The 27,308-nt window shown below is 42.5% G+C and overlaps 1 protein-coding gene across 1 annotated transcript; it reads left to right on the top strand.

Moving 5' to 3' along the window:
- LOC306977804 (serine/threonine-protein kinase H1-like) lies at nt 1-27,308 on the top strand (the record flags this gene model as incomplete). The annotated part of the gene is made up of 3 exons (XM_079576246.1): nt 1-272; nt 2,014-2,719; nt 27,036-27,308. 3 exons carry the CDS (start codon nt 1-3, stop codon nt 27,306-27,308), a joined length of 1,251 nt encoding a protein of 416 aa, XP_079432372.1.

The raw sequence follows: 27,308 nt of genomic DNA on the forward strand, positions 1-27,308 counted from the left end.
ATGGGGTGTGGGTACAGTAAAGTTGTGCCCGAGGGATCTAAAAATGGATATGTGAGCGTGCTGCAGTCTCTGGTGGCTTTCACTCGAGCGTCTGAGGATAAGGATGAACCCAAGGAGAAACTGGGGAAAAGTTTTTGGTTTGGGAGACGCACAGAGAAAGAGCAGCAGCAGCAGAGGAGGCCCACGCAAAGTCAACCACAGACAAGAGACACGGGGCAGAGAGCGAAAGTAAAGACCTATAGGGACAAGTTTGACCCAAGAGTCACCGCAAGGTATGCTGACCATTTCTTTTTCTTTATTTATGTAGAGAATGAGAAAAACAACAAAAGACAAAAGACACAGCATAAACTCTGTGTAAGTTTTCCCTTGGGTAGTGAGTAAATGTTCTCCTCATACTTTGATGACTGAATGTTGTATTGTGTTCATGAATGCACCTATGACATACAAGCATTACTGTATTCAGTAACTGAATGTCAAAACAAAAGGGGGAAGCTCCTAATAAGAGTAGAAATAAAAAGGAGAAGTGGCGTTCAATCCTAATGCATGCTGACAGTTAGCAAGTCAGCTAGTCCGTGGAAAATTTCAGAGTCCATTAGCCTATTCAATGTATTTTCCCTATAGCGGTTAGCATTAGCCAGTTTATGAATGATTTAAATGTTCTCAGTCATTATGAATGAATGCACAGACCTTTTGACATTTTACTTCAAAGAGCAGGCCACCGTTTTTCCATACTGTGATAGATTCTTGTGTGTGCCTGCCTTCTAACTTCAAACCGTTTGGAGCTATAGGAATACATTGGGAGAGGCCAAATGCTAACATCATCTTTGGTCTTTTTTGCGTGACTGAGCGCTCGCACAAAGACCAGACAGGTACATATCAACTTGTCTACGCTCAGGTAAGAACATATCGCAGTATGGAAAAACGGTGGCCTGTTCCTTTAAGGTTCTTGCATCATAATAAACCACAGAAATATATAAATGCCATGAAAAGGGCAAAACATATCTTGCCATACTTTAGTATTGCTCTTGGCTTACCCATGCATTTGTTTGGAGATAAAACGTTCACTTTAACCGGGTCCGGGATTTAATGGCTAACAAGATGTCGCCGTAGGAACAGCTCACATAGCTCAAGGCATTTCTATGATTCCTATGCTAATAGCAAGCTTTTGCCTACTCCTTTAGGGCATCATCTTTTCTTGTTTTGTTTAACCATCAGCTTGTGAAACTCATGATGCATAAATGGTACATTTTACAAAAATCACAGTAAATGTGCTTGTGTTGCCTGTAGCATTTGAGACACGTTATTTAGCCCACATTTGTGTTGTTTTACTGTTTATGAAAAGTATTTGCTGGTGTAGATGAATAGTTATGGGGGCGATAACCGCTGCAGTTGGCCAGTTAGGACCTAATATTGTCCGTATGAAATGACCAGGCCAATCTGTTCTTTGATGATTTCACTTTCACTGTGGTTTCTGCAAACACAGAAAATACTAGTATTACACATGTCTTGTCTTGTCTGTGCTCTGCTAATTAGCTGTAATAGCACAACATTGGAAACACTACAGCAAGTTATCCGATGCACGTAAACATCAATAAATTGTCTTATGGAGACACTAATTCACGCACACAGCATTATTTTCTCTGATTTGAGGGAGAACTCAAACAAACATGCCTCGTTTTCTTTGAGAAATAGTCTGAGCCTTAACTTTAGGTGGCCGCAAAAGTGCCTAGATCAAAACGAAATAATACTGATAAAAGTCACCACTAGGGGATGCCAAAACTGCATAAACGGCGGAAACCTGGCCTTTTTAACAGCTTACTTTGTTTTCTTTGGATTCTCTTGTCGCCACCATACCACTAAAACCAATGTCAAAAGTATCTCTGTATCCAGGACTCGCTTGTATAATAGATTATGAAATCTCAGTGGGATTTACCTGGTTTAGTAAAAGGTCAAACCAAAATGTCTCCTGTAGTTTCCCCCACTTTTGTGAATCGCTCTCTCGTTCTCTCTCAGGTACCACATCAAGGCCCTGATCGGGCGGGGCCGCTTCAGCCGCGTGGTCCGAGTGGAGCACAGGGGGACCCGCCAGCCGTTCGCCATAAAAATGATGGAGGTGGAGTTTCCCGAGGGCCGCGAAGTGTGCGCCGCCGAGCTGACCGCGCTGAAGCGAGTCAGCCACCCCAACGTGGTCCGACTTGTGGAGGTGTTCCAGCTCCCTCACAGGGTGTACATGGTGCTGGAGCTGGCCACCGGAGGCGAGCTGCTGGATCGCGTGGTCAGCAGGGGCCATTTCACCGAACGGGACGCCACCAAAGCTGTCAAAATGGTGCTAGCCGCCGTTAGCTACCTGCACAGTCTCGGCGTGACACATCGGGGTTTGAAACCAGAGAATTTGCTGTACTACCATCCGGGCGCCGACTCCAGATTACTGCTCACCGACTTTGGCTCGGCTACGTTTGCCGATAAAGCGCTTGATAACGTGGAGAGTAGCGACTGCGCGAGCGTGGACACTTCCTGGTCTGGGAGAACTTCGTGCGGGACCCTGGAGTACATGGCGCCCGAAGTGATGCGGAGGAAGCCGTGTTCGAGTGCGGTGGATATGTGGGCTCTGGGGGTGATAACCTTCATCGTCCTGAGCGGCTCTGTGCCGTTTGAAGACGACAGCCGACCCAGACTCTGCAGGGCCGTTACGAAAGGAAAATACAGCTTCAGTGGAGACGTAAGTCAGATTTGATTTTGTTTTACTTTATTATAAGTTTATTATGGGTCTAAGGCAAAAAAAAACACTGACTGATTTAAAACTTTGGTCTGGCAGGTCATTCCCCTTCACTGTCGAAAGATATTATTGACATAGTAAGATGGGGATAAACAGCGCCACGGTGCATTAGTGGAGACACGGTGTAATTGCAGCTCCAAAACTTTAGGAAGACTGTGTATACCAAGCGTTTGATGCAGATTTAAAAAAAAAAAATGGGTCAGTTCATGGGGGCCCTTGCATTTTGGGGGCCCCAGGCAGCTGCCTGCCTAATGGCAAGCTCCGCCTCAGCGAACTCATTTGGGTCGTGGGCCGAAATTCAGCTTCCTCGGTGGGACGCATAATGTTAGCATGAAAATACTATTGAGAAGCCATGATTCCAATAAATGAATAATAATAATAATAATACACTTGTATTGCGCTTTACAAGCCTGTGTCACAAGTGTCTCAGAGTACACTGTAGTCATTATATTGTAGTTATTATTCATTTACTCCACACTCTATCACCACAAGGCTATAATGTGTTGTTCATTTCCTGATTTCTTATTATGTCAGTGCCCTCTGCTGGACACATGTGGAATTATTCCCCTTTTTTAATTTAAGTGGCTGGAATGAGCATGCTGGTTATTTCCTTTAACATTCACAACTCCTCCTCCTCCTTTTTTTGGAAATACTCATGAATTTTAAATCATCTCGTGGGACGGATTTGGCTGGTTTAAACGCAGTTAGAACCTTGTAATTCTGAGGGGACGCAGTGTCAGGCAGATTTGGTTCATATTACGAATCATGCAGAATTGAGGCTGAACAGTATATTTCTGGGCACCTCAGCCTGACACTTTGTTATTTAAAGTAATGTGTGTGTAAAGAAAAGACAATGAAAAGTGAAAGACTGGGCTGTTAAGGATATTTTAATTGGCTTTGAGCATTAAAAAGTTGCATAGCACATTTAAAATTAAGTGCTGCCTAAAACTTTCAGAAGTAATCCTTGGAAAACTTTGGCCACCCCTGAGATAATGATAAAAAGAGATAGTGAGTTACTTGCATCGTCATCATGTGACCTCGGGTTTTGACAATTTGTCAATAAACTAATTACAATGCCATAGAAATGCATGACACTTTTGTAAACATGGAACTGCACCTCAACAACCCCATGGGCGCCGGTCCACCATTCACACAGAAGCATGTTGGAGGAATAAGTGTATGACCCAAACCTACATAAATGATGAATTAGTCAGCCTTGAAATAGCCATTCTCTGTTGAGTGCAGAGTGTTCCATTGTATGCATCCTCCAAGGCTCTTTCTCTAACACTATGAACCCGAGAGTGCATTGGAAAAGACGTGTTGTTAGGTGATGAAAATTGGCCTTGGTGACAATGTACAGACCTTTTCTTGGAAACCATCACAGTTCCTGTCCGTCTCTTCCCTTCATAAAGACCTAATCATGGCCTGGATTTGTTCAAGCCTGACAAGCTTCTCCAACCCCTTCCACAGCCCATTTTTCATTCATTCAAATAATACAGACCTTTGTAGATTTGCTCGTGTTTATTTTTGTTACTCCTGCATGCTTTGAATCCGTCTTGTTATTTTCACGCTTATTACACATGAGGCAGGATTATTCACCGGCTTAAAACCCGACTCGTATTACCCAAAAACGCTCCCTGACATTTTGGGTCTGGCGTCACACGGCCCTCACACTGAAGACATGGGCCCATTATCTGAGAGCTGTGACCACCGGCCGGACAATTGCCTCCCAATCCCCCTGAGTTCATGCACAGGATTATGCCGGCGCTGGCTTCCCGCACAGCTCATCTGTGCCCAATCTCCCTCTCACTACAGCAATTTACTGGACCTTATGTTGTCCCCTGAGAAAGGAGCACAGCCACTGATTAAAGGGACAGTTCCTAAAAATGTGCTCTCAATTCTCAGCTGCAGAGCTCCCATTTTGTTTGTTTTGTTTTTAAGGATCAGGTCGGAGCAGAATGGTGTCCGTGTATCTTGTGGTACTTAAATGTGCGTTTTCTTGAAAGGATGAATAAATGAATATCAACAGAAAATGGGATAGTATTTTGAAACCACTGCAGGACTTTCCAGATATTATAGGTCACAAGAGCTACTATATTGAGGTGATGCATATGCTTGTAATGATGAGTCAGACACCAGCAATGCAATGTTATATGGAACCATATATAGCATCTCCATAGAGATGGGCTAGCCTGGCTGCGAAAATATTTTTCCTTGGATAGTTGGTATATCAACCAGTCACAAGTCATGAGAGTGAAATGTCATACATATATTAACCAATCAGCTTAACCCTGACCCTGCCCTAGTCTTTAACTTTAAGAATAGTGGGCTGGTGCCTAATCTTAATACGTCTCTGATTGGATGATGAATGTCCACCGTTTACCAACTATCCTAGGAAAAATATTTTCGCAGCCTGGAGATATCTGGAGATATTTATTTTTTTGTAATTCAAGCATTTCTTGTATTTGAAGAGTTAAGTGGTGCTAGGCTAGTGCTAGGCTAGTGCATGTCTATGGTATCAGCTAGCCTGCATTAAAAAGTCTGACCCGCTCCACAGTCCACCTGAGGCAAATCACTTATAACGCCAGACTAACCATATAAATGTCTGTGTCGATAGAATAATTTTGACCATTTTGCATTTAAAAGAACTTATATTTGAGCAGCATCAGTTTCGCGGTTGTATAATAAGCTATGCGGCGGCGGAGTGATCTGCTAGAAAAGAGTCCCTCAAAATGCGATCATTCATGTGATGCAAGGTCAGTTATATTCCAAAAATTACTCTATGGACACAGACATTTATATGGTTAGTCTGGCGTTATAAGTGATTTGCCTCAGGTGCACTGTGGAGCGGGTCAGACTGTTTTTAATGCAGGCTAGCTGATACCATAGAAATGCAGTAGCCTAGCAACACCAAAAAAATATCTCCAGATATCAACACTCTGGATAACTAGGAAATGAAAAATGCTGAAATATCCCTCTGTGATGAAAACTTTATAGTTTTTGCTCAATGAGTTACACAGTGTGGATTTGATAAAAGGTTACTGCACTGGATTTTTAAATCGCTTTTGTTTTGTTATCGCAAATTCAAAGCGTAAAGGTTTATGTGAAAAACAAACTGTCCTTTTGAACGCTTGTACAGTCACATACCGAGATGACCCTTTCTCCAGACAATACCATAGAATCCCCATGCATCTTTTAACCGCTTTCTCTCAGATTCAACAACAGCAAAACAAATGTGCTTTTTCAAATAACGACACGCATCACACTCGTCTTAATAGCGGCGGGCGCGTGGCATTTGATGGATGGCCCGTCACGTTTCCATGTTGACAAGACACTTACTCTCCCTCAAGTGCTCCTATCCATCCTCCCTGATAGACATCTCTGTCCTCTCCCTGCCAAACGCGCCGACGGAATAATGTCGAACCGCGTGATCGAGCTTCACAAGGGCCTGAAAGAAACTCAGAAAGGAGCGGGGAAAAAAAGCCTCCGCCGTAACGAGGATGCTTCACGCGGGCGTTGAGGGTGCTTTCTCACCGCACAAGATCGGACAGGGCGAACCGGAGAGGGTCGTTTAGAACCGGGGGGTGTCCGTCCGCTGAGATAAATGACATGAAGTCGGATTGTGTGGAAACAATGGTCAGGACTACTTTGGTTTTACTGAAGTTGACAAGCGACAAATCCTGCCATAATGTGTTCCCTATAGAGCAGCACCCACACGTGAGGAAAAGGGAAAAGCTCCAGAGGTGAGGAAGTCTTTCTTTATCCAGCGATATCGTTAGTTTGTCTCGATCTCTGAAGTTAAGGGTTAGTGAGAACTTAGTGGCAACAAATTTAAGCTTGTAGAATCTGAGCAAATCTTGAAATATGGATAATTTTGAGTCTTTGAATCTTCCCCTGAGATTGGCGTGGCAAGACGAGCGGTAATGGCGAGTTAAAAACAATATCTCAGCCAAAATAAACAACTGTTAACATAAATATTGACAACGCCACCGGAGAGAAGGCTCCGGACCTTCAGGCCTCAGGTTCGTTTATGATTGACACAGGCAGAGACCATGCTTAGCAAAATAAGTTTTATTTACTATACATTTTGTTTGAATAAGTTACTTTGTTTCTCTTTTGTTGATAAAACGTTCGGTTGATCCACAGGTTTACATTTGCACAGACATTACATACACTACCACAACCTGGCAGTATTAAAAACAACAAAAGTAAAGTCCGTGAGTGGAGCAGATTAAAAAAGACAAGGCAACAACATATAGGACAGCGCCGTCATCGCACCAGCGCGGGCCAGATCACCTGTAAATTAATTAAAACTGTTAACACCTAGCCTTACTGGTAGGATAGTGGAACTCTGCCCCAAACGTACCATCTAACGCAGGGCACAACACACGGGTGTGGGGCCCTGACAGCAGACGCACACCATCCCTGCCCATGGAGCATCTGGGGCTACATCGCGGAACCGTTACCACGCGGAGCTAGACCACAAAACCTCCAGTTAGGGCCAATAATTAGTTACATTAAATTCGAAAACCTAGAGCAAACGCTACCTGTCCTTCGGAAGAGCGAGGAACGCACTGACACCGGCGGGACCAGGAAGTGAGTGACGTCAGAGAACGAAGGAGTGAGTGCATTGCGCTTATATACCCGCGGCGCCACCGGCTGGCGGGAGGAGGTGCAACAGGCGCCATGCCACATTGGCATTGTGGTGGCAGCTCCCAAAATGCTCCTCCCGAGGTCGTATGTATGTTTTCCTCGCCTTTCCATCTCTTGCCAAGCTCAATCCTTTCATCTCGAGTGAAAAAACATTTGCCAAGCTTCCGGTTTCTTTCTCTCTTTACTCAAACAGCTGTGCAGCAAAGAGGAGCAAGAGGAAGGAGGTGGGGGGGGCGACTTCATGTTTTGTGTTAGCTGTATATGATGTTTTTACCAAATACCTGCAAAAAGCAAAATACCTGCTCAAAAGCTAATTTATTGTTGACCTAATAGGGGGAAAAAAACATAATTGGATTTTAATAGCTTTGTATCCAAATGTCAGTGCGTGGAATTAACTTGAGCATTGAGGAATCTTTGAACTTGAGATCTGAGTGCCATGTCGTGAGGTCACTGCTGTGCAATGGTCATTACTGTTCATCAGTGGTGCCTCGGAACTGGTTCAGTCCTGGGTTCGGCCTTTTAGTCCTGGGTTAGAGCAGCTCTCGTGTCGTCTTCTCAGCCAAAGGTGCTTTAGTCCAAGGCAGTGTTGGGTAATATTACGTTTATAAGTAACTCGTTAGTTAGCTTGTTACTCCTCCGGAAAAGTAGCTCATTACGTTACTGCGCTACTTTATTATGAAGGTAATGCATTAGAGTACTCATGCGTTACCAATAGTAAACATCTATATACAGCCTTCATTTATCAATCATGAGGAATTCCACAAACTGAGTGCCCAGGGAAGCAGCTAACTCACATAGCACAATCATTTAGCTTCTGAGCTTCATTTTATATGTGGACAAATTACAGCTAAAGGCAACAATAATGAGCATGTCTACTTCTAAAAGCTTTGTTTTGCTTGCTATATGTAATGTGCCTGTTTTTCAACAAAAAGAACGTTGGCACCGTCCCTGGTGGGAATCAAACCCGGATCTTCGAGCTGTGAAGCATGAGCACTAACCGCTGTGCTACTGTGCCGCCATACTAATAAGCATTAGGGTTGGCTATGAATATGTGTATTATTAATGGCCTATTAGCATGTGAACAGATAAAAGTATAATAAGCAGCGTGTGGTGATCCTGGGTTTAGCTTGGAACTGGTTTAGTCCAGCAGCCTGTTTGGTCTACGGGAGAAACTGTGTTATTAATGTGACATGAACACACCCACCTGCTCTGACCATCGTCCGTCTTACTATATTGGATCCTGCAGCCAAACACAGAAGCATCAATATGTCTTTGGTCGGCGATGAGTAATTTATGTACGAAAAACAGTCTTATAAATTGAGAGCGCAGATTAACAAATCGTTGTGATTATTTCTCACCGGAGGATTATAAATAGGGCTTTAAGAGTTCCTGCTTTACTGCTAATGAATACACAGGGGCTGTTTGTTCGTAAGTCCGACTCGTAATGGAAGTGACTCAGACTGACTCATCTGCCTCAAGTGAAACATTTTACACATAGTTCGGTCTGACGCATCCCCCCCGGACCCGGCGCGAAATTAATAAAGGCGTGAACGCAGACAAAAACGTTTCATTTTCTCAAAAAGGTACAGCCAGGGTCATTTTTAGCACTTTTTACATGCTTTATTTGTCTTGTACAGTCCATTCCTCGCTTTAAATCACTGTACAAATTCATGCATAGTGTGTGTGGGCGTTTTCCGTAGAAACAATGGTTTAGTCAGTTGTGCGGTTATTTTTATGTATTTACTGAAAGCATCTGAAAGCTCATCCAGGAAGTCAAACTCTGTAATATTTCATTGGCCTTTAGCTTTGTTTACAGCTTGAATTCACTGTGGCTTTGTTCACTAAGCCTCTGCAATGTCAAACGATCCAGTCTTCTCCAGCACATCCCAAAAACTCTCAATGGGGTTGAGATCTGGACTCTGTGTGTGAAAATGCTGTCTCCTTGAATCACTCTTTGACAACATGAGCCTAATGTATTCTGGCATGATCATCTTGGAATATGCCCGTGCCATCAGCGAAGAAGAAATTGATGGAACAACCTGGTCATTCATCTCATTCTTTGGGCACAACTGCAGCAACCCCAGATCATAACAGGTAAATCCAGGTGCCGGCTTTTGTTTTCATGTTAACACATTCACTGGTTGGTGTCATGCCCAGCACATATTCAAACCCTCTGTGGCTTGAACAGCTTTTTATTCTCATGACTATTGGCTCATGTCTTGGCCATAACTTGAAATTTCCAGCAGAAGAAAAAACCTGCCAGTCCTCATAAAATGCTAGCTGTTACTTGCTGCCCCCTCTGATCCGGGACTTAGGGTCAGGGGTTGGGGTTTTAATGAGGGTTGGAGGTTTTTGTCCATTCATTTCATAATGAATCAAAATAGTTCATTCTCTCGACCTTGTGGAGTTGGGGGTGGGGAGTCATGGGTGGTAGCACACAGGTAGGGCAGGGAAGGGAGGGAGTTCAGCTTCCTGATAGCCTGGTGTATGAAACTGTTCTTCAGTCGACTGGAACTGGCCCATGGATTCCGCAGTCTCCTCCCTGAAGGCATTACCTTGAAGAGATTGTGTGATGGTTGCGAAGGGTCCCTGGTGATTCTGACGGCTTTGCGGGTGAGACGGGTGGAGGACATGTCCTCGATGGAGGGGAGAGGGGCTTCACAGATCTTCTCCGCTGCTCTCACGATGCGCTGGAGGCTCCTTCGGCAGGAGACAGTGCTCTCTGTGGGGTCCTGCCATTAGAAGTTGGCCATTACGGAGACTGGGACTCTGGCTCTTCTTCTGCGGAGAAAGTAGAGACGCTGAGTACTTTTCTTGACCAGTGATGTAGTGTGCATGGTCCAGGAGAGCTTCTCTGTGATGTGCACACCCAGGAACTTAGTGCTGGTCACCCTCTCCACTGCAGCACCGTTGATTGTTAGAGGAGCATGCTGGACCCGCGCTCTTCGAGAGTCAGCAACAATCTCTTTTGCACAGATCTTGCACATAGTTTTAGACACTAGAAGGTCTTGGCTTTCAAATGAGGTAGCACACTGGCATATAGGCTGTAACCTCTCCTGTCAATACGCTTTGAGATTTGGATATGCCTTATAGCCAACTCTAAGCAGGCTGGTTAACAAGATGTACCACTGATGAAGGTATTAAACCTCAAAGACAACAAAGGCCAGAGTGTGTCTGTGAAGTGGATTTTTATAAAGAGAAGCTTAAATTGTCAACTGGACTGAGTTTAGTTGAGGACGTTTGGCTTCTATTCACAGAAGCTTCTTTCCTATAGCTCATGTGCTCAGAATGTAACACTGTACCCAAGCTCTATATGTATGAGACTCAGACCCAGGAAGGAGCCAAGACTGCCAACACCCACCTATTCATGTTGTTTACAGTATCACTCAATTAGCACGTTGTCCCGCTCTGCAGCTGAGACGACCCATTAGCATCAACAAAGGACTTTCTTTCACCTGTTCTCAATAAGGCGTCATAGAAAGAACAAGAACAAGCTTTTGTGAATAGAAGCGAATGAGTGTCTTCACAAACATTATTACGAAGATAGATCTGACCTTGGGCGCTGTATATATGGATATCAGAGATGTGCTGAATGACTTTTCTTTCTTCGCTCTCTCTCTGCTGCGCCGCACCACTGTCATCCCCGTGAAGGAGGTGTGAGACTTCTATAGACTTCACGCCTATACGGTTAGCGAACTCACAGCAGGACATCACAGCGGCAACGAGGAAGAGCTTATGAAAGAGCTTCTCTCATGACGTAACATGACTCCCCTCACCTGCCTGCCTCTGCCTGTCCCCGGTGGCGGTGACAGCAGAGTGGGTGGTCCTCTCTCCTCTCCGGAGTGACACAGGACGCGCTCACAAATGCAAATGGCCGCCGGCTCCTGTCCGTGCACCTTCACCTCCGTGTTTGTCCAAAAACCCATTCGACTGCACTCAACGCTGTGTTTCATACAGAGCAACTGGCCCTTGTTGGATCCAAAATAATACAACTCTAGTGTGATATTTTATGTTCAGTATTCAAAAGGGAACCAGAGAGGACACCAGTGATTTATATTTTGATCCAATACGGAGTCAAGGCCACTATTCAGCCAAGAAATAGAAAAAGATACAAGCATTTATTTTATTACAGATATTTTTTTTTATCTTTGAATAACTCACCTCCCCTCAGACCTGACTGTAACTTGACTTTAGTGGGATGTCTCCAGCTCGTCTCCATGGAGATGTTGACTAAAGGCATAAAATGTGCTACAGTCAAGGGCTTTAAAAGTTAACTTAAAAACCATCTCAAAAAGTAACCAGTGCGCACACTAACCACCACTGTGCAGACTCATGGGACAGACTTTGTCCTGGCGTTTGTATTTGTGTTGTTGATGTGCCTTGTCTGGTTGCATGTGGTGGAGGGAGTAGGATTTTTTATTGACTCTGTAATGTTCTGTGTGTCGACATGGTCCACCCCATAGTCTTGTGAATCTCGCTTTGTTTTCTGTTATGGGTTGTCCGTTACCCTGCCAGGGACTGCAGATGTTACATTTATGTTATAATTGTACACAGTCCCATTTAACCTCTTACCACCCACCTAAACCAAATGCATTCTGTCCTCTTTGGCTATTATATAGGTCTGTGTAACACCTCATTTGAAAGCTAAGACCCACAAAACTGATCTTTATCCTCGCGTTGTTGCTGTGTTGTGTCACATTTTTGTTGAGTTTTTGTCACATTTTTGTTGAATTTTTGTCATATTTTTGTTGAATTTTTGTCACATTTTTGTTGAATTTTTGTCACTTTTTGTTGAGTTTTTGTCACATTTTTGTTGAATTTTTGTCACATTTTTGTTGAATTTTGGTCATATTTTTGGTGAATTTTTGGTGAATTTTTGGTGAATTTTTGGTGAATTTTTGTCACATTTTTGTCACATTTTTGTCAGTGAATGAATAATGCAATGTAAAGCGTCTTTGAGTGTCCAAGAAAGAGGCGCAGTGATGGGGGCCGTGGACGGGAGGCAAGTGCTTTAGACGCGGTGAAGTTGGTTTCACATTGGATGCTGGTTTATTCACCTCGAACACTTTATTCTCAGTCTGGACCCTGGAGAAAGCTACAGTGTGTTAAGTCTGCGTCTGAAGCCATCAAATTATAGCTTCTATGTCCTGACCATAGCTCCTGATCCTTAACCTTTCATGGGGTCAACCGTTAGATCTCTACGCAGTTAGTGAACTAGAGTTATTTGCCCAATCCAACCGTCCTCACCCAGAGCGGAAAACACAGGGGAAGTGACATCACCAACAGCTGTGAAATAAAAACAACATCCCCCAAATAGTATTGAACTACAAAAATATTCCTAGAACTGGCCACTGACTTCAATGACTCAAACATGAACCACAATAATGATATGAAGCAATACAGAAAACATAAACATGATAAAAAGCTGTTTCAGATGTACCTTTTTCACCTATTCCACCAAAATCCTGTCCTTTGGTTCATCCTCAGAGAAAGGTGCTGTATTAACACACAGTGAGGTGAGGTGAGGTCTGCTCCTCTTCTGCAATGTCTGTAAATTAGCCATGTGAGTGTAAGTTTCTCCTAAAGGAAGCACAAACTGCCTTGTTTTTAACGTGTCTAAAGTGCAATGCATTCCAATGGGAGACTAGTGGCTATATGGAGGCACTACTGCAATGGCGGCCCCTAGTGTCGCCGTCACAAAGCATAGCTGTCAATCAACAGTGGTTGCGCATGAATCACCTGACAGTGGGGGGCGAGGAGGGTGGGGGGATTGGTGGCGCAGTGGCTTATGGGATGGCACATACAGTAGCTCCTAGTCACCGGTGAGTTAGCATCAGAGGTCCCGATGCTAAAGGATAGTCCCTAACTCCTTCCTAACTGACTGCCCAATTCGGATGCTTCTTATCATGGTGGACGCTGACGTACATCCAGTTTGCCCCTAGACCTCTTACCAGTTTACTGGTTTCGGATTCAGCCCAAAGCTCTAGCTACAGGCTGCACTTATTCTCCGTCCTGCTCCTGTAAAAAGGAGAGATTATCAATAAACATGCAATAGCCCTATATAGTACATTTAATGTAAGCCCAAGGCATCTGTGATTCTATTTTATATTGGGTTTTCTATGTTAATTTGATCATGTTAACATTAGAATGAAACGAAATAGCCTTATCAATATTTTAAAATCAGTTTAGTATCAGTTTAGAGAGAGTGTTTCTATGTTTTTAAATCTAAATTGAGTTTGATAAACAATCGGTACCTCCCTCTAGGTATGGGTTAACTCAGAGGAAAGGGACTCAAGGGGTTCACAAGACAATGTTTATTTCATACTTATAAAGGGTTCATAAAAAACAAAACAAATAAGAGTGCCAAACAAACAGACACAGAAGGGACCACTGTGAACGTGCATATGTATGAGAATTTATTTTCACATAGCCTCAAAACAAACCGGCACAATGAAGCCTCTTTTACCCCGAGCCTCAAGACCTGACACTGATGCGTTTACTCAACCCCACAGAGGGATGGATGAGAGTGGGAGTTTAGCCTTGAGGTAGATATTCTCTCCTCATCGCTCCATCTCGCACGTGTCCACTGTGACATCCAGACACTGCCGTTTCTTACAGCCAGCACCATGTGATTCAGTGAACATGCGGCACACGCCTGTCGAGTATAACGGCGGACGGACGAAGCAATACCTGACCCGACACGTGTTCTTTGAATGAAACCGTGTGACCGGGCTGTGTCCTTAAGAATGTGCTGATGTTTAGGTCTGTGTTTACAGCCTCGAGGCCGGAGTAACGCCTCATTTGAAAGTGTTTTCGTCACGTTTCTGTTGCTCGTTTGTCACTTTATTGTTCTGTTTTCATCCTCGGTTTCCTCACTATTTGGATGCTTTTTTTCCAAGTAGCTTTTGGTTGATGCCAAACTGGGGAAAAAGTCCTCGGTTCAGGTGGGGGGTTACGAGGTTTTAACAATCGGCTTATTAAAATGGCATGACAGTCTGCACCATAATAGATACAGACGGCATCTCTGAAATTGCCCATATATGGTCATGCTTGAAAACAGTTGGGGGGGAAACTTTCTTTAATTATTCAAAAACTACTTTAACAAATGCTGAATTATGAATATAGTTTTCTACTAAATAAAGATACAAAGACATGGAGAGGAGCAAAGTGGTTTAACAGCCCATAAATACATAAATAACGGAGAATGCTAACTTGATGCTTCATGTTAGCATCGGGCTAATGCTAATGTTAGCTAGCGCTAGCCTCAACTGCCTGCTGTGAGAAAATATCCATATGGACCTGATTTACACTTGACTTTACTTATGTGTGATAAATAACTTCATATTCCACCAGAAAATTGCTAAAAAAAGGGGGAAATTGTGTTTATCTAAAGATTCTATTTTCCCCCTCGGCGAAGCCACACCCCCTTCTATGATGAAATGCCGTCTGTGCCTACACGTTTGTTAAGTGGTGACGTCACAGCTCTACTTCCGAGGTCTGAGATGTGTGAGAACTACAAAACTACAAAAATTAAAAATAAACTCTTTAATACAACAATCAATATTTCTGAACCTCAACGTGACTGAACCTACTTATTTCTCAGACTCATTAGCCAAAAATGCTGCACCTACTGCTAAAAAAGAAATATTTACTAAAATCGGTACTTCCGGTTTAGCGGAGATAAATGCTAACAGCGGAGCAGCTACGCTAAGCCCGGAAGCACCGACTTTAGGAAATAATATTTTTGTAGCAGCAGGTGCGGCATTTTTGGCTAATGAGTCTGAGAAATAAGTAGGTTCACTCCCTGTTGAGTTTCACAAATATTGATTGTTGTATTACAGAGTTTTTAAAGGGGGGAGTATTATGCAAATTGACTTTTTCAAGCTTTACATCATGTCATTATGTCATTCCCTCATTAAAAACATGCCTGAAGTGTTGCCTTGGCACATTCACGTATTTTTGAGTAATCTATAAAAACTGATGGCGGCCATTTTAGGGATAGGTTTGCCTGAGTCCTCCTAGGAACGCCCCCACCTCCTGGAGACGCCTCCGAGCTTTCGTCACCAGCCGAGTAACCGACCACTGCTCCTCAGCAGAACCCCCTCCCCACTGATGCCACAGACAGCGTGTGGAGGGGGCGTGTCGGAAAGGGTCAGAGGCTCTTAAAGAGACAGAGGCCTATTTCAAGACATTCACAACAGCCATTTTGAGAGAGCAATTTTATACAAGGCAGTTATTCTAATTTACTGCATTTACAGACCAACAGAAGGTTTCGTCATCATTTTAGTGTGCTATAGACTGGTGCTATGTGATTGAAAAAGCTTAATATTTTTTTTCTTGCATATTAGCCGGTATGCTAGGACCCGGAAGCGGAAGTCGTGACGTCACACTCAATAAACGTATGGGGAACAACTGACAACTTTATGTCGTCTTAAAGCCGTATGACGTGAGCTACTTTTTTTTTTTATATATATACCTTTTTTACCTTTTCGTAGTCCCTCTGGGGGTAATACAAGTGTTGATGGGATGATTGGGGGCGTCTTTCATCTCGCCCTGGTGTCTCTGTCCAGAAAACCACACTTGCAACTTTCCCTGCTCCGAACCCGGAGGCCCAATAGAGACTACTGGAATCACAAAGAAGAAGCTAACAGGCTAACGGGCAAAGCTAACCGCTCTCTCTGCCTTTGTCTTTTCTGTCAGTGCAGTATTTAATGAGTAAAATAAAACATTCTACGACACCTGCAGTAGCACTTGTGGCCTCCAGGGGCACGAGTTACTTACCACTGTTTTAAAGTCGGCAGAAACTAATCATCACTGTCTATTTTTAAATTTGAAATAGAGAGAAAAACACTTCCACACACACAAGAATTTCAAACAGAAAATCAATTTTCTATTGTGTTATGTTAGACCTGTAGGCTAGGCTCGGTTGCTAATCGCTCGTTAGCATTTCAGCATGTGGCAGTAAAAGAAAAGAGAGGTAGGCAGGGTTGTTGAGATTGATTTCGGTTTGAGATCATTTGCATTAGAAACATTAGAAATATTTGTGATATATCAAGTTTGTTTGTTGATCTTCATTTTGCAAAGTATTCAAATATATGTACACCTACACTCTCGCTCAGAAGTTTGTTCTAGCTTTTTTAATCAACAGTTTATCGACACTAGAGCGATGGCTGCTAGAAATGCTCCTCTGCACCTATGGAGGTGTTCCATTAAAAATCACCAGCTAGAATAGGCATTCACAACATCAATAATGTCTAGACTGTCTTTCTGCTTAATCCAATGTTATCCTCATTGAAAAAACAGTGCTTTTCCTTCAAAAACAAAGACATCTTAAGTGACCCCACACTTTTGAGCGATAGTGTAAATTAAATCCATTTCGAGCAGTTCCTCACAGGGATGATAAAACAATCAAAGCGTTTTATATTTCGATGCACAGTGCACAAAGGTCTATTTCAACTAAAGTTACTAAGTACTTAAGGACAAATCAAAAACTGGAAAAGCTACGTATGTTTAAGTGTAGTTCTACGTCGCTTGTCAACATCATCCAAGATCCAGGGCGATAGAAACTACAAATGTGCAACAAAACAGCTATTATTTCAAAATGTATGTAATGCATCATGCTTACGGAAGGTTTACAAGGAAATTACCTCGAGACGGTGCAAAAACAAGTGGGATTTCCTATATATTTCCCCCCCGCACTCCACTGAAAGCCTCTCCTCTTATGGATTCTCTCCAGTCTTGCATTTCAGAGCAGCCGAGCCCATCTGCCTAATCCCATTCACAGCTTGCCCCCTTGTGGCCAGCGGGGGGAATGAACCTCTCCTCCAGCACATGCACACCCAGGTCCTGCCACATTTGCGTATTGAAATCCAGATTACCTCTCCTCAATTTAGCCTCATTAGCTTGCAGCGCATTTAAACCTGGACTGCATTCCTATAGCGCGGTTGCCAAGCCCCTACCCCCTCCCAACAAAAAACAAAAAACAAAGGCGACGCAAACGACTCCAAAACCCATTAGCTTGAAATTAGTTTAATCCGACCTCGCGTTGCCGCTTTCATTTGTCGTAATTACGGACAAAAGAGAGGCGGGCAAGTCCAGATTTTCATTCACTGTAACTAGATGTTGCTCAATAAACCGGGCCCGGTAGGATTCTGCGCTCGCCCCGGCCCAGCATTGATGTATGATCGGGGCTCCTGGCGCCTCTCTCTAAACGTAATAAAGGCGTTGTGTGTTTTGACGTGGAAAAATGTAGTGAATAAAGAGCAGATAAAGCCCCCCCCCCCCCCCCGAGGTGGCTGCGAGTCAACGCGGCTCGGTTTGGTCAGGTGCGAAACAATGAGCGGATGTGGCGCTTATGATGTCTCAATAGGATTTGCCGGGGATTTTTCCGCGCGAGCATGCGTGTGCGGGGAGGCCGCTCGGAAAATCTACTGTATTCAATCTTAGAGGGTTTCACTTTAAACCCGCGTGAGGGAAGATGTTATCAGGAATCTGAAGCACACGCGGGTTCATGTGTTGTTCGGGCTTTCTTTAGATACGACTTTATTGTCTTTGAACATGTCTGAGTTTACAGCGAACAATAAGTGATGAAGGCGAATATCCTTATGTATACTTTAGGGGTTGGATGATGCACTTTTGTCTCCATCAAATACATATTACTGTACAACAGGGGTAGGCAAGTTTTCTTAACGGAGGGCCAATTTTTTTCATTGTGAAAAGACTGAGGGCCGAAGCCGCCAGTTTTAGGCCAAAGTAAGGCACTAAACTGGAAAAATTACCATCTTAAATGAGATAAATGACTTAAAATTGCTTGAATAAAGGTTCTTTATGTTGAATTTGAGTCTGTTTGAACTAATCTAAGAGAGATTACAAATGCTAATGTCAATGGAACAGGCATAAAAACCCACTTCAATCCAAGTCCAATCAGACAAATGAACTTTTACTTTTAAAAAGATTTATATTTCACTCGAAATTATCCAATATAATCTAAATAAAGAGAATAATGACTTGTTCCAAGATGTTTTATCTAATCTAAGACCAGGCATTTCTTCCTTAATTATCATTATTATTTTTCCAGTGCACTTTCTACAAATGCCGGAGTTAATAATAATATGACCTACGTGGGTGTATTGACAGTATTTCTCCCATTTAACCTTAAAAATGTTAAAGTACCTTCTGATTTGTGCCATAATGTGTCTGAAAATCATCTTGAGGGCCAGAGGTTCTGTGCTGGAGGGCCGAATTTGGCCCCCGGGCCTGACTGCTATACAATATGTTCCAAAGTAGCCTATAATTGATCATTTTCCATTATAACAAACTGCAATATTTCCCCCCGAATGAATTAGATAAGAAAGTGCGAGTGGAGTTTCCAAAATGTATTAATCAAATTTGAATCAGTCTGATTAATTTAAACATTTTCAAAAGGGCAAATGGCAGAAACATTTTAGAAGTATTTTTGTTTGAACCAATCAGCACCGTATCTGTATTTAACAAAACTATCTTTAAAGTGCATATGGCAGGTGGATAACATCTGTTGTAAGTCATAATGATCTTTTTTATTTCAGTGAAGCAGCGATTTTAATGAAGACATGTTGGGCAGAGAAGTTATTTTGATTTGATTTGTTGAGCTAATTGGTTCAGAAGAACCGATTCATGAATGCCATCATAATGCACCAAGAAGTCTTGAAAAAATACATGTATTTGTCTGTACACGTCTAGACTAATCCCCACAGGAAGTGAGTAGGACGTAGGAAGTAATGGCGCTGCTTGGTTCATGGTATCGGATGGTGCAGATAAATGTCGAGCAACGAGACACTTCCTTTCTGGTACTGATGAATTTTATGATGTCTGTGTAAACCTATTCTACATTGTACATTGTGCTTTCCTTCCTTCTTTCTTTCTTTCTTTCTTTCTTTCTTTCTTTCTTTCTTTCTTTCTTTCTTTCTTTCTTTCTTGCTTTCTTGCTTTCTTTCTTCCTTCCCTCCTTTCTTTCTTTCTGCTTTCTCTCCTTCCTTTTTTCCTTCTTTCTTTCTTCCTGCTTTCCTTTCTTTCTTTTTCTTTCTTCCTTCCTTCCGTCCCTCCCTCCTTTCTTTCTTTCTTTCTTTCTTTCTTTCTTTCTTTCTTTCTTTCTTTCTTTCTTTCTTTCTTTCTTTCTTTCCGATTTCCTTCCTTCCTTTTTTCCTTCTTTCTTTCTTCCTGCTTTCCTTCCCTCCTTTCTTTCTTTCTTTCTTTCTTTCTTTCTTTCTTTCTTTTTTTCTTCCTTTCTTCCTTCCTTGCTTTCATTCTTTCTTTTTTCTTTCTTTCTTTCCTTCTTTCTTTCTTTCTGCTTTCCTTCCTTCCCTCCTTTCTTTCTCTTTCTTTCTTTCTGCTTTCCTTCCTTCCTTTTTTCCTTCTTTCTTTCTTCCTGCTTTCCTTCCCTCCTTTCTTTCTTTCTTTCTTCCTTTCCTTCTTTCTTTCTTTCTTTCTTCCTTCCCTCCTTTCTTTCTTTCTTTCTGCTTTCTCTCCTTCCTTTTTTCCTCCTTTCTTTCTTTTTCTTTCTTCCTTCCCTCCCTCCTTTCTTTCTTTCTTTCTTTCTTTCTTTCTTTCTGATTTCCTTCCTTCCTTTTTTTCCTTCTTTCTTTCTTCCTGCTTTCCTTTCTTCCTTCCTTGCTTTCATTCTTTCTTTTTTCTTCCTTTCTTCCTTCCTTGCTTTCATTCTTTCTTTTTTTCTTTCTTTCTTTCTTTCCTTCTTTCTTTCTTTCTGCTTTCCTTCCTTCCTTTTTTCCTTCTTTCTTTCTTCCTGCTTTCCTTCCCTCCTTTCTTTCTTTCTTTCTGCCTTCTTTCTTTTTTTTCCTTTCCTTCTTTCTTTCTTTCTTTCTTTCTTCCTTTCCTTCTTTCTTTCTTCCTTCCCTCCTTTCTTTCTTTCTTTCTGCTTTCTCTCCTTCCTTTTTTCCTCCTTTCTTTCTTTTTCTTTCTTCCTTCCCTCCCTCCTTTCTTTCTTTCTTTCTTTCTTTCTTTCTGATTTCCTTCCTTCCTTTTTTTCCTTCTTTCTTTCTTCCTGCTTTCCTTTCTTCCTTCCTTGCTTTCATTCTTTCTTTTTTCTTCCTTTCTTCCTTCCTTGCTTTCATTCTTTCTTTTTTTCTTTCTTTCTTTCTTTCCTTCTTTCTTTCTTTCTGCTTTCCTTCCTTCCTTTTTTCCTTCTTTCTTTCTTCCTGCTTTCCTTCCCTCCTTTCTTTCTTTCTCTCTTTCCTTCTTTCTTTTTTCCTTTCCTTCTTTCTTTCTTTCTTTCTTTCTTTCTTCCTGCTTTCCTTTTTTCCTTCTTTCTTTCTTCCTGCTTTCCTTCCCTCCTTTCTTTCTTTCCTTCTTTCTTTCTTTCTTTCTTTCTTTCCTTCTTTCTTTCTTCCTTTCTTCCTGCTTTCCTTCCTTCCTTTTTTCCTTCTTTCTTTCTTCCTGCTTTCCTTCCCTCCTTTCTTTCTTTCCTTCTTTCTTTCTTCCTTTCCTTCTTTCTTTCTTCCTTTCCTTCCCTCCTTTCTTTCTTTCTTTCTTTCTTTCTTTCTTTCCTTCTTTCTTTCTTCCTTTCTTCCTGCTTTCCTTCCTTCCTTTTTTCCTTCTTTCTTTCTTCCTGCTTTCCTTCCCTCCTTTCTTTCTTTCTTTCTTTCCTTCTTTCTTTCTTCCTTTCCTTCTTTCTTTCTTTCTTCCTTTCCTTCTTTCTTTCTTTCTTCCTTTCCTTCCCTCCTTTCTTTCTTTCTCTTTCTTTCTGTCCTTCTTTCTTTGCTTCCTTCCTTCCTTAGGCATATCTAATGGCCTCCTGCCTTTAAACTCTTGACATTTGAGGTTTTCAGAAACTCTTTGGAGATTTGGTGACCGGGACTGTGGACATTGTTTGTACAACGTTCTTATTATAAGGTACAACAGGAGGCAGTGTTCTTCTAATCTAATAGTTTTCCTTCCATAGTTTGCCATTCATTCAGTAAAGTTATTGTTAAAAAGTTTCTCCATTTATTCCTCTATCTTTACATTTGTCAAGGCCATAATCCCGTAATGCCTTGTACAAATAATTTATCGCGTATTCAGATGACTTCAACTTAAACATTTGCGGCGTCACCATCTTTTCCTTCTCTCGTCGCCGTAAAAGTTAAATACTGTAGCTCTCCCTCTCTGCTCCACACTCAGACTAAATCTACTCTTTAGGGAGGTCGCGCTCCCCATTTTAATCCTGAAACGCACTTCTCGTCTTTTTTTTTGTCTCACGGCGAGTAATGACGATTAATCAAGCATGAAATTGACAACCGCGGGACTGCAGCCGGCGAGAGGAATTCAGAGGAGTGGAGTCTGGTTCATTCTGCTCTGACTGTAGAGCGCCACAATCCCAGGAGCCGGGACAGGAATGAAAGATGCCGCTGAATCAAAGTCAGTCTCCGGGATGCTTATTATATGATATCGTGATTCCTATGTAGCATTGTGTAGACCTTTTGCTTTGTATTTGCATTATATTTGGAAACGGAAGTCCCCGAATAACAATCCACGAATGGCGAATGAAGGGTCGAGGTTTTTTTTTTTTTGTCCAAATGGCGGTAAATGACCAAAAACACATCAACAGGAGGTGAGTTTCGTAATTTATAATCTTGTTCCAATGTGCATCAACATCTATGAACCGGGACGATGGAGCTTACACATTATCCCACACTACTAACATTTGATCGTGATGTAAGTTTAAGTTTAATGGTTTTGTATAGCCCAATATCACAACAGAAGTTGTCTCACACGGCTGCACCGAACATCAAGGCAATAAAACAGAGCAATAAATATGGCAATTTAAAGGAATAGGCCACCGTTTTTACATACTGAGTTATGTTCTTACCTAACCTTAGACGAGTTAATATATACCCGTCTGGTCTTTGTCCGTGCGCTCTGTCAAGCAAACGGAGCACATACGCAGCCTCTCCCCATGTCATATAGCTCCTAAAGACTTTTCCCCGCTCACTTCCATCAATAACCTTTAGGAGTTACTGCGCGGACGTTGTGCTCCTCGTATCATTACGCCTCTCAATATAGTCCCCCTTTTTATCTGCTCATAAAATCGACACGTTACATTTCTGTGTAAATATACTTTGCATGAAAACACTTCACGTAACTTTATTTAAATAGGGAACACGTGGAAGAGCTTGGTAGCTTCTATCGTGAGCTTTTTTGGAGCTATATGACATGTGGGAGAGGCTGCGTATGTGCTCCGTTTGCGTGACAGAGCGCACGGACAAAGACCAGACGGGGATATATTAACTCGGCTAAGGTTAGGTAAGAACATATCTCAGTATGTAAAAACGGTAGCCGATTCCTTTAAACTTCTGGTGAATGAAGTATCCAGGTAATATAATGTCCAATAAGCGTCGGCAGCAGGTAGCGACAAGCGGCATGTGTGTCCCCCCGTCCTTAGACTCTCCAGCACGGTGAGGAAAAACTAAAAAACCCGGCAGGAGAAAAGAGAAACCTTGGGGAGAACCACAGAAGGAGAGATCCACTCCCATGGACGGACAGGCTATAGAGACCCAGGGCCGAAGGATCCCTCAGAAGACGGGCCAAGATCACAGACCGTCCAGTCCTCAGATTCCAGAATGCAGGGTTCCTCCGTTCGAACTAGACAGGCACTAGGGAGTGGGACAGTATGTAATGCGCCCGAGTGAATGAAGCAGCTATCATAATTCTATCATGACTCTATCATAACTCAATCATAACTCTATCATAACTCTTGGGAGCATTCCTTGCACATTCCAAGGCTTCAATTTTAATTCCTGTATTTGGGAGCTGAGCCAGAACAGATTGAAGAGCTTCCATTTCTTTCGTATCCGCCGCCATTGCCAAACTTGCTTGACGTCGCCTACAAGCCCCGCCTCCCCTGCTCGCTGAATGGTAGGTAGAAAGTCAACCGATGCAACACGGCCACTGAGATCAGACCCAGACGTACATGTAGGGAAATTATAATTGACCAGAGTTTACGGATGGCTAAGGCCAGGCTAGTAAAGCAGGTAAACAAACCCTCTGTCTTACTAAAAGAACAATCTTCAACACATTACAGCTTGTTTTGGATGGAGTAAATGCCTCCAAACCAGCCCCTTCTGCCCTAGTGAACATGTACCCACATATTACAGCTGGATAGAGTTATAGGTATCAAAGATAGAGCTTCTAGCACAATATTCCTGCTATAATACGTCACACACTATAATAAGTTAATCCTACTGGGCCCTATAATAAGTCGAGACAAACACAGCAAAAAACAAACTTTATCTGAATCTCCTGGTGAATAAAACAACGGATATTAAAAACAAAAACTGTTTTACTCCTTATCAAATAATATATCTCACCATTTCTCCCGGCAAAATGAAGATATTTTTACAAGGGCCAGACGGAATTAAAAATGTTAAAATTATGTATTTTCCACCCCCTACTTGCTCCACTGATGTCCTAATGTGTACAATGAGCCCAGACCTTTTATTTATATTGTTTAAACCACTAAAATCCTGCACTGTCGCTCATAAAGTTTCATCTCCTTCATCAGAAACAAGCTGAAAGAGGGGGTATTATGCTTTTTTCAATCACATAGCACCAGTCTATAGCGCACTACAATGAAATGCAGTAAATGAGAATAACTGCCTTGTATAAAATTGCTCTCTCAAAATGGCTGTAGTGAATGTCTTGAAATAGGCCTCTGTCTCTTTAAGAACCTCTGACCCTTTCAGACACGCCCCCTCCACACACTGTCTGTGGCATCAGTGGGGAGGGGGTTCTGCTGAGGAGCAGTGGTTGGTTACTCGGCTGGTGACGAAAGCTCGGAGGCGTCTCCAGGAGGTGGGGGCGTTCCTAGGAGGACTCAGGCAAACCTATCCCTAAAATGGCCGCCATCAGAGTTTTTACAGATTACTCAAAAATACGTGATTGTGCCAAGGCAACACTTCAGGCATGTTTTTAATGAGGGAATGACATTTCCATCTAATCCCTTTAAAATAAGCTTTCATTGTGTATATGGAAAAAAAGATTTGATAATTAATGTCAGAAAAGAGTAAATGTAATATTCCTGTGCGATCAGATGTTTAAAAAGAGCCTTGTCGTCGGCTTATCTCAGGGTAAAATCAGCAACATCCCATTATAGTGAATAGTATTCTAGTATTATAATTCGCCACAGTGGAGCTTTTAATAGTACACAACCAAACCAGACCCATGACCTTCTCACCTCTGCGATTGTAACACCGTCTCGCTCATCTCGCTCTCGTCTCATGTCCATCTCTCTCATCTAATTAAAGGTCAGCGCGTTTGAAATAAGGTTTTTCACCCAAAGGTCGCGGTTTTCCTGAGGCGGACCACACTCGCGCCCGTTTGTGCCGCCCATCACCAAAGACAGCATTGAGGACATTCATAACGACCCGTGCTACTTATCGCAAAAAAGACCGATCCAAAAACCACGCTGACTGCCAGTTTAGGGTCAAATTACAGCCTGTTTGAATGAACAAAAGACAAAAATGAATCTATTGGGGAGGCATTGTTGCGCCGGGCTGAATAGAGCAGGCCGTGTCCCGCACACGCTGCAGACAGGCGGACTATAGCGCTGGCCCGGCGCCGGTGCCCAGTGACATTTAGCTTCTCTTTGAGTCGGGGAGTTGTGCTTGTTAGCTCCGCACAGAGCAGGGATCACACTCTCGCTGCTTTTTGATAGAATAACATCTCGCAGCCGGCTTTGAGGGCAGCGGCGAGGAGGGGAGGGATGCACCCATTTTAGGAGTGAGTGTGGAGGCGGCTAGTTTTGAAGATGTTCTGTCTCAAATTAGTGTCACAGTTTCACATTGTCAAGGTTTGGAGTCACTTGTCTGAGTCTTTTAAGTTTCTGTTTGGTAATAGTTTTTTTTGTGTGTCTGGAGTGTGTGCTCCGCTTTCAACCTTGACTCATGCTGTGTGCAATGGGAAAATAATAGATGTCGACTCAATTAGGGGTGGGTATGTTACCTTTTTTTACAATACTGTTACGTCAAAGAGGTTAAAGAGGTTTTCAATACCGATAATGAAAGATACTTTAGTTGATACTTATTTTATATTTGAATCATTTATTTGAGCTGAAGTAACTTCCTTTAATGCTGTTCCTGGACCCAACAGACATCAAAACGTGGTCTCTAAATATATTTTTTTTTCCGTACCTGCTACCTATACATCTATTTTTTTCAAAACCATAAGTGTACGTTTATTTTCAATACCATGCTCATATCGAGTAAAGGAACAGCAAGCAAATGAAGGGTTTAAAAGGCAGCAAATCCGCAACGTGGTAAGTCATTAATTTATTTTTTTGGGCGACAGTGGCGCAGATGGTAGAGTGGGTCGTCTCATGATTGGAAGGTCGGGGGTTCGAATCCCACCTCCAGAAGGTGTACACTGTCGTTGTGTCCTTGGGCAAGACACTTCACCCACATTGCCCCCAGTGTCTGCGTGCATTGGTGTATGAATGAGAGTATGAATGGGTGAGTGGATCCTTGCTGTAAAGCGCTTTGAGTGCCTAATGTAGGTGGAAAAGCGCTATATAAGTTGAGACCATTTACCATTTACCAATTTATTTATTATAGGGACATGCACATAAAACAACATACGTAACACAACAATTTTATAACAAAAATCTGTCCACTAACCTTAGAAACCAATAAGCTATAGCCTAAAAAGCATTTTGACATATTTTTAAGTGTTAAATATTTTCTTTCCTGTTAAATAATATGCCAATGCAAATAATGCTAATATTCAGTAGGACATGGACAAACACGGAAACGCATCATACAACCAAGGCGAGTGAAGAAAACCTCTCATGTTAATCACAAGTTTTCACAATTTTTCGCCGTTTTCTGTTGGACTATAAACATATCAATCACACAAACATAAAGTCAAGCCAAAATTGTGTCCATATGGATGTTTTATCTTAGTAAATTGTTCAGTAGAAGCAAATGCCTCTTGTTGCCAACGTTAGCATATGTAGCATGAAGCTAATGCAGCTTCCTGGTTAGCATTGTCTGTTTTTTAAGTATTTATGGGCTGTTAAACCACTTTTCTCCTCTCTATGTCTCAGTATCTTTATTCAGTCTAAAAATATATATGCAATTCAGAATTTGTTGAAGTAATGGTGGAGAAATGGGAGAAAGTTTGTTCCCTTCATTGTTTTCCCCCTCAAGCTGCTTCGAACATGACATATACTGTATGAGCAATCCCAAAGAGGCCGTCTGTATCTATAGCTGCTCGCCTTCTGCCTTTAACTCTTGATATTCGAACATTCTACAAGTTAATGGAGATTTTGATTTATCTCCTGAACTCATCACAAAACACAACTTAATAAAGCCATTTTTTAAACCTCAATTATTTTGTTCAAAACTCATAAAAATGTTTGACCCACTGAAGTATTATCTTCTGAAATATTTGACCTTCCAAGCACCACCAGGCCTTGGTCAAGATTAAATCAGGACTAAACCAGGTCTAAAATGGTCTGGAATCGATTAGAATAGAACTAAATAATGTCTAAAATGAGTGTAAACCATGCACCATTTCTCCATTTATTCATGTTCTCGTGTGGCAAAGTGGACCAAACTCACCCGCCCCCTTCTGCCCACAGCCCTGGCCCTGCGTCTCTAACTTGGCCAAAGACTTCATCAGTCGCTTGCTCCGCGTGGACCCCTGCGCCCGGCTCACTGCGGACCAGGCCCTGCTGCACCCGTGGGTGGCCTCAGAGGCACCCACTTCCTCCTGCAAGAACCTGCACCGGCCCATCTCCCAGAACCTCCGGCAGAGAGCGTCCAGGGGCGGATCGAGATGTCCCAGCAGCAACAGCAGTGACCCGGGCAGCGCCAAAGACAAGCGGGAGAGGAGGCGCCCGAGAGCAAAGTAA

The sequence above is a fragment of the Gobius niger genome (assembly GCF_951799975.1).
Source record: "Gobius niger genome assembly, chromosome: 18".
In the NCBI taxonomy this organism is placed as follows: Eukaryota; Metazoa; Chordata; class Actinopteri; order Gobiiformes; family Gobiidae; genus Gobius; species Gobius niger.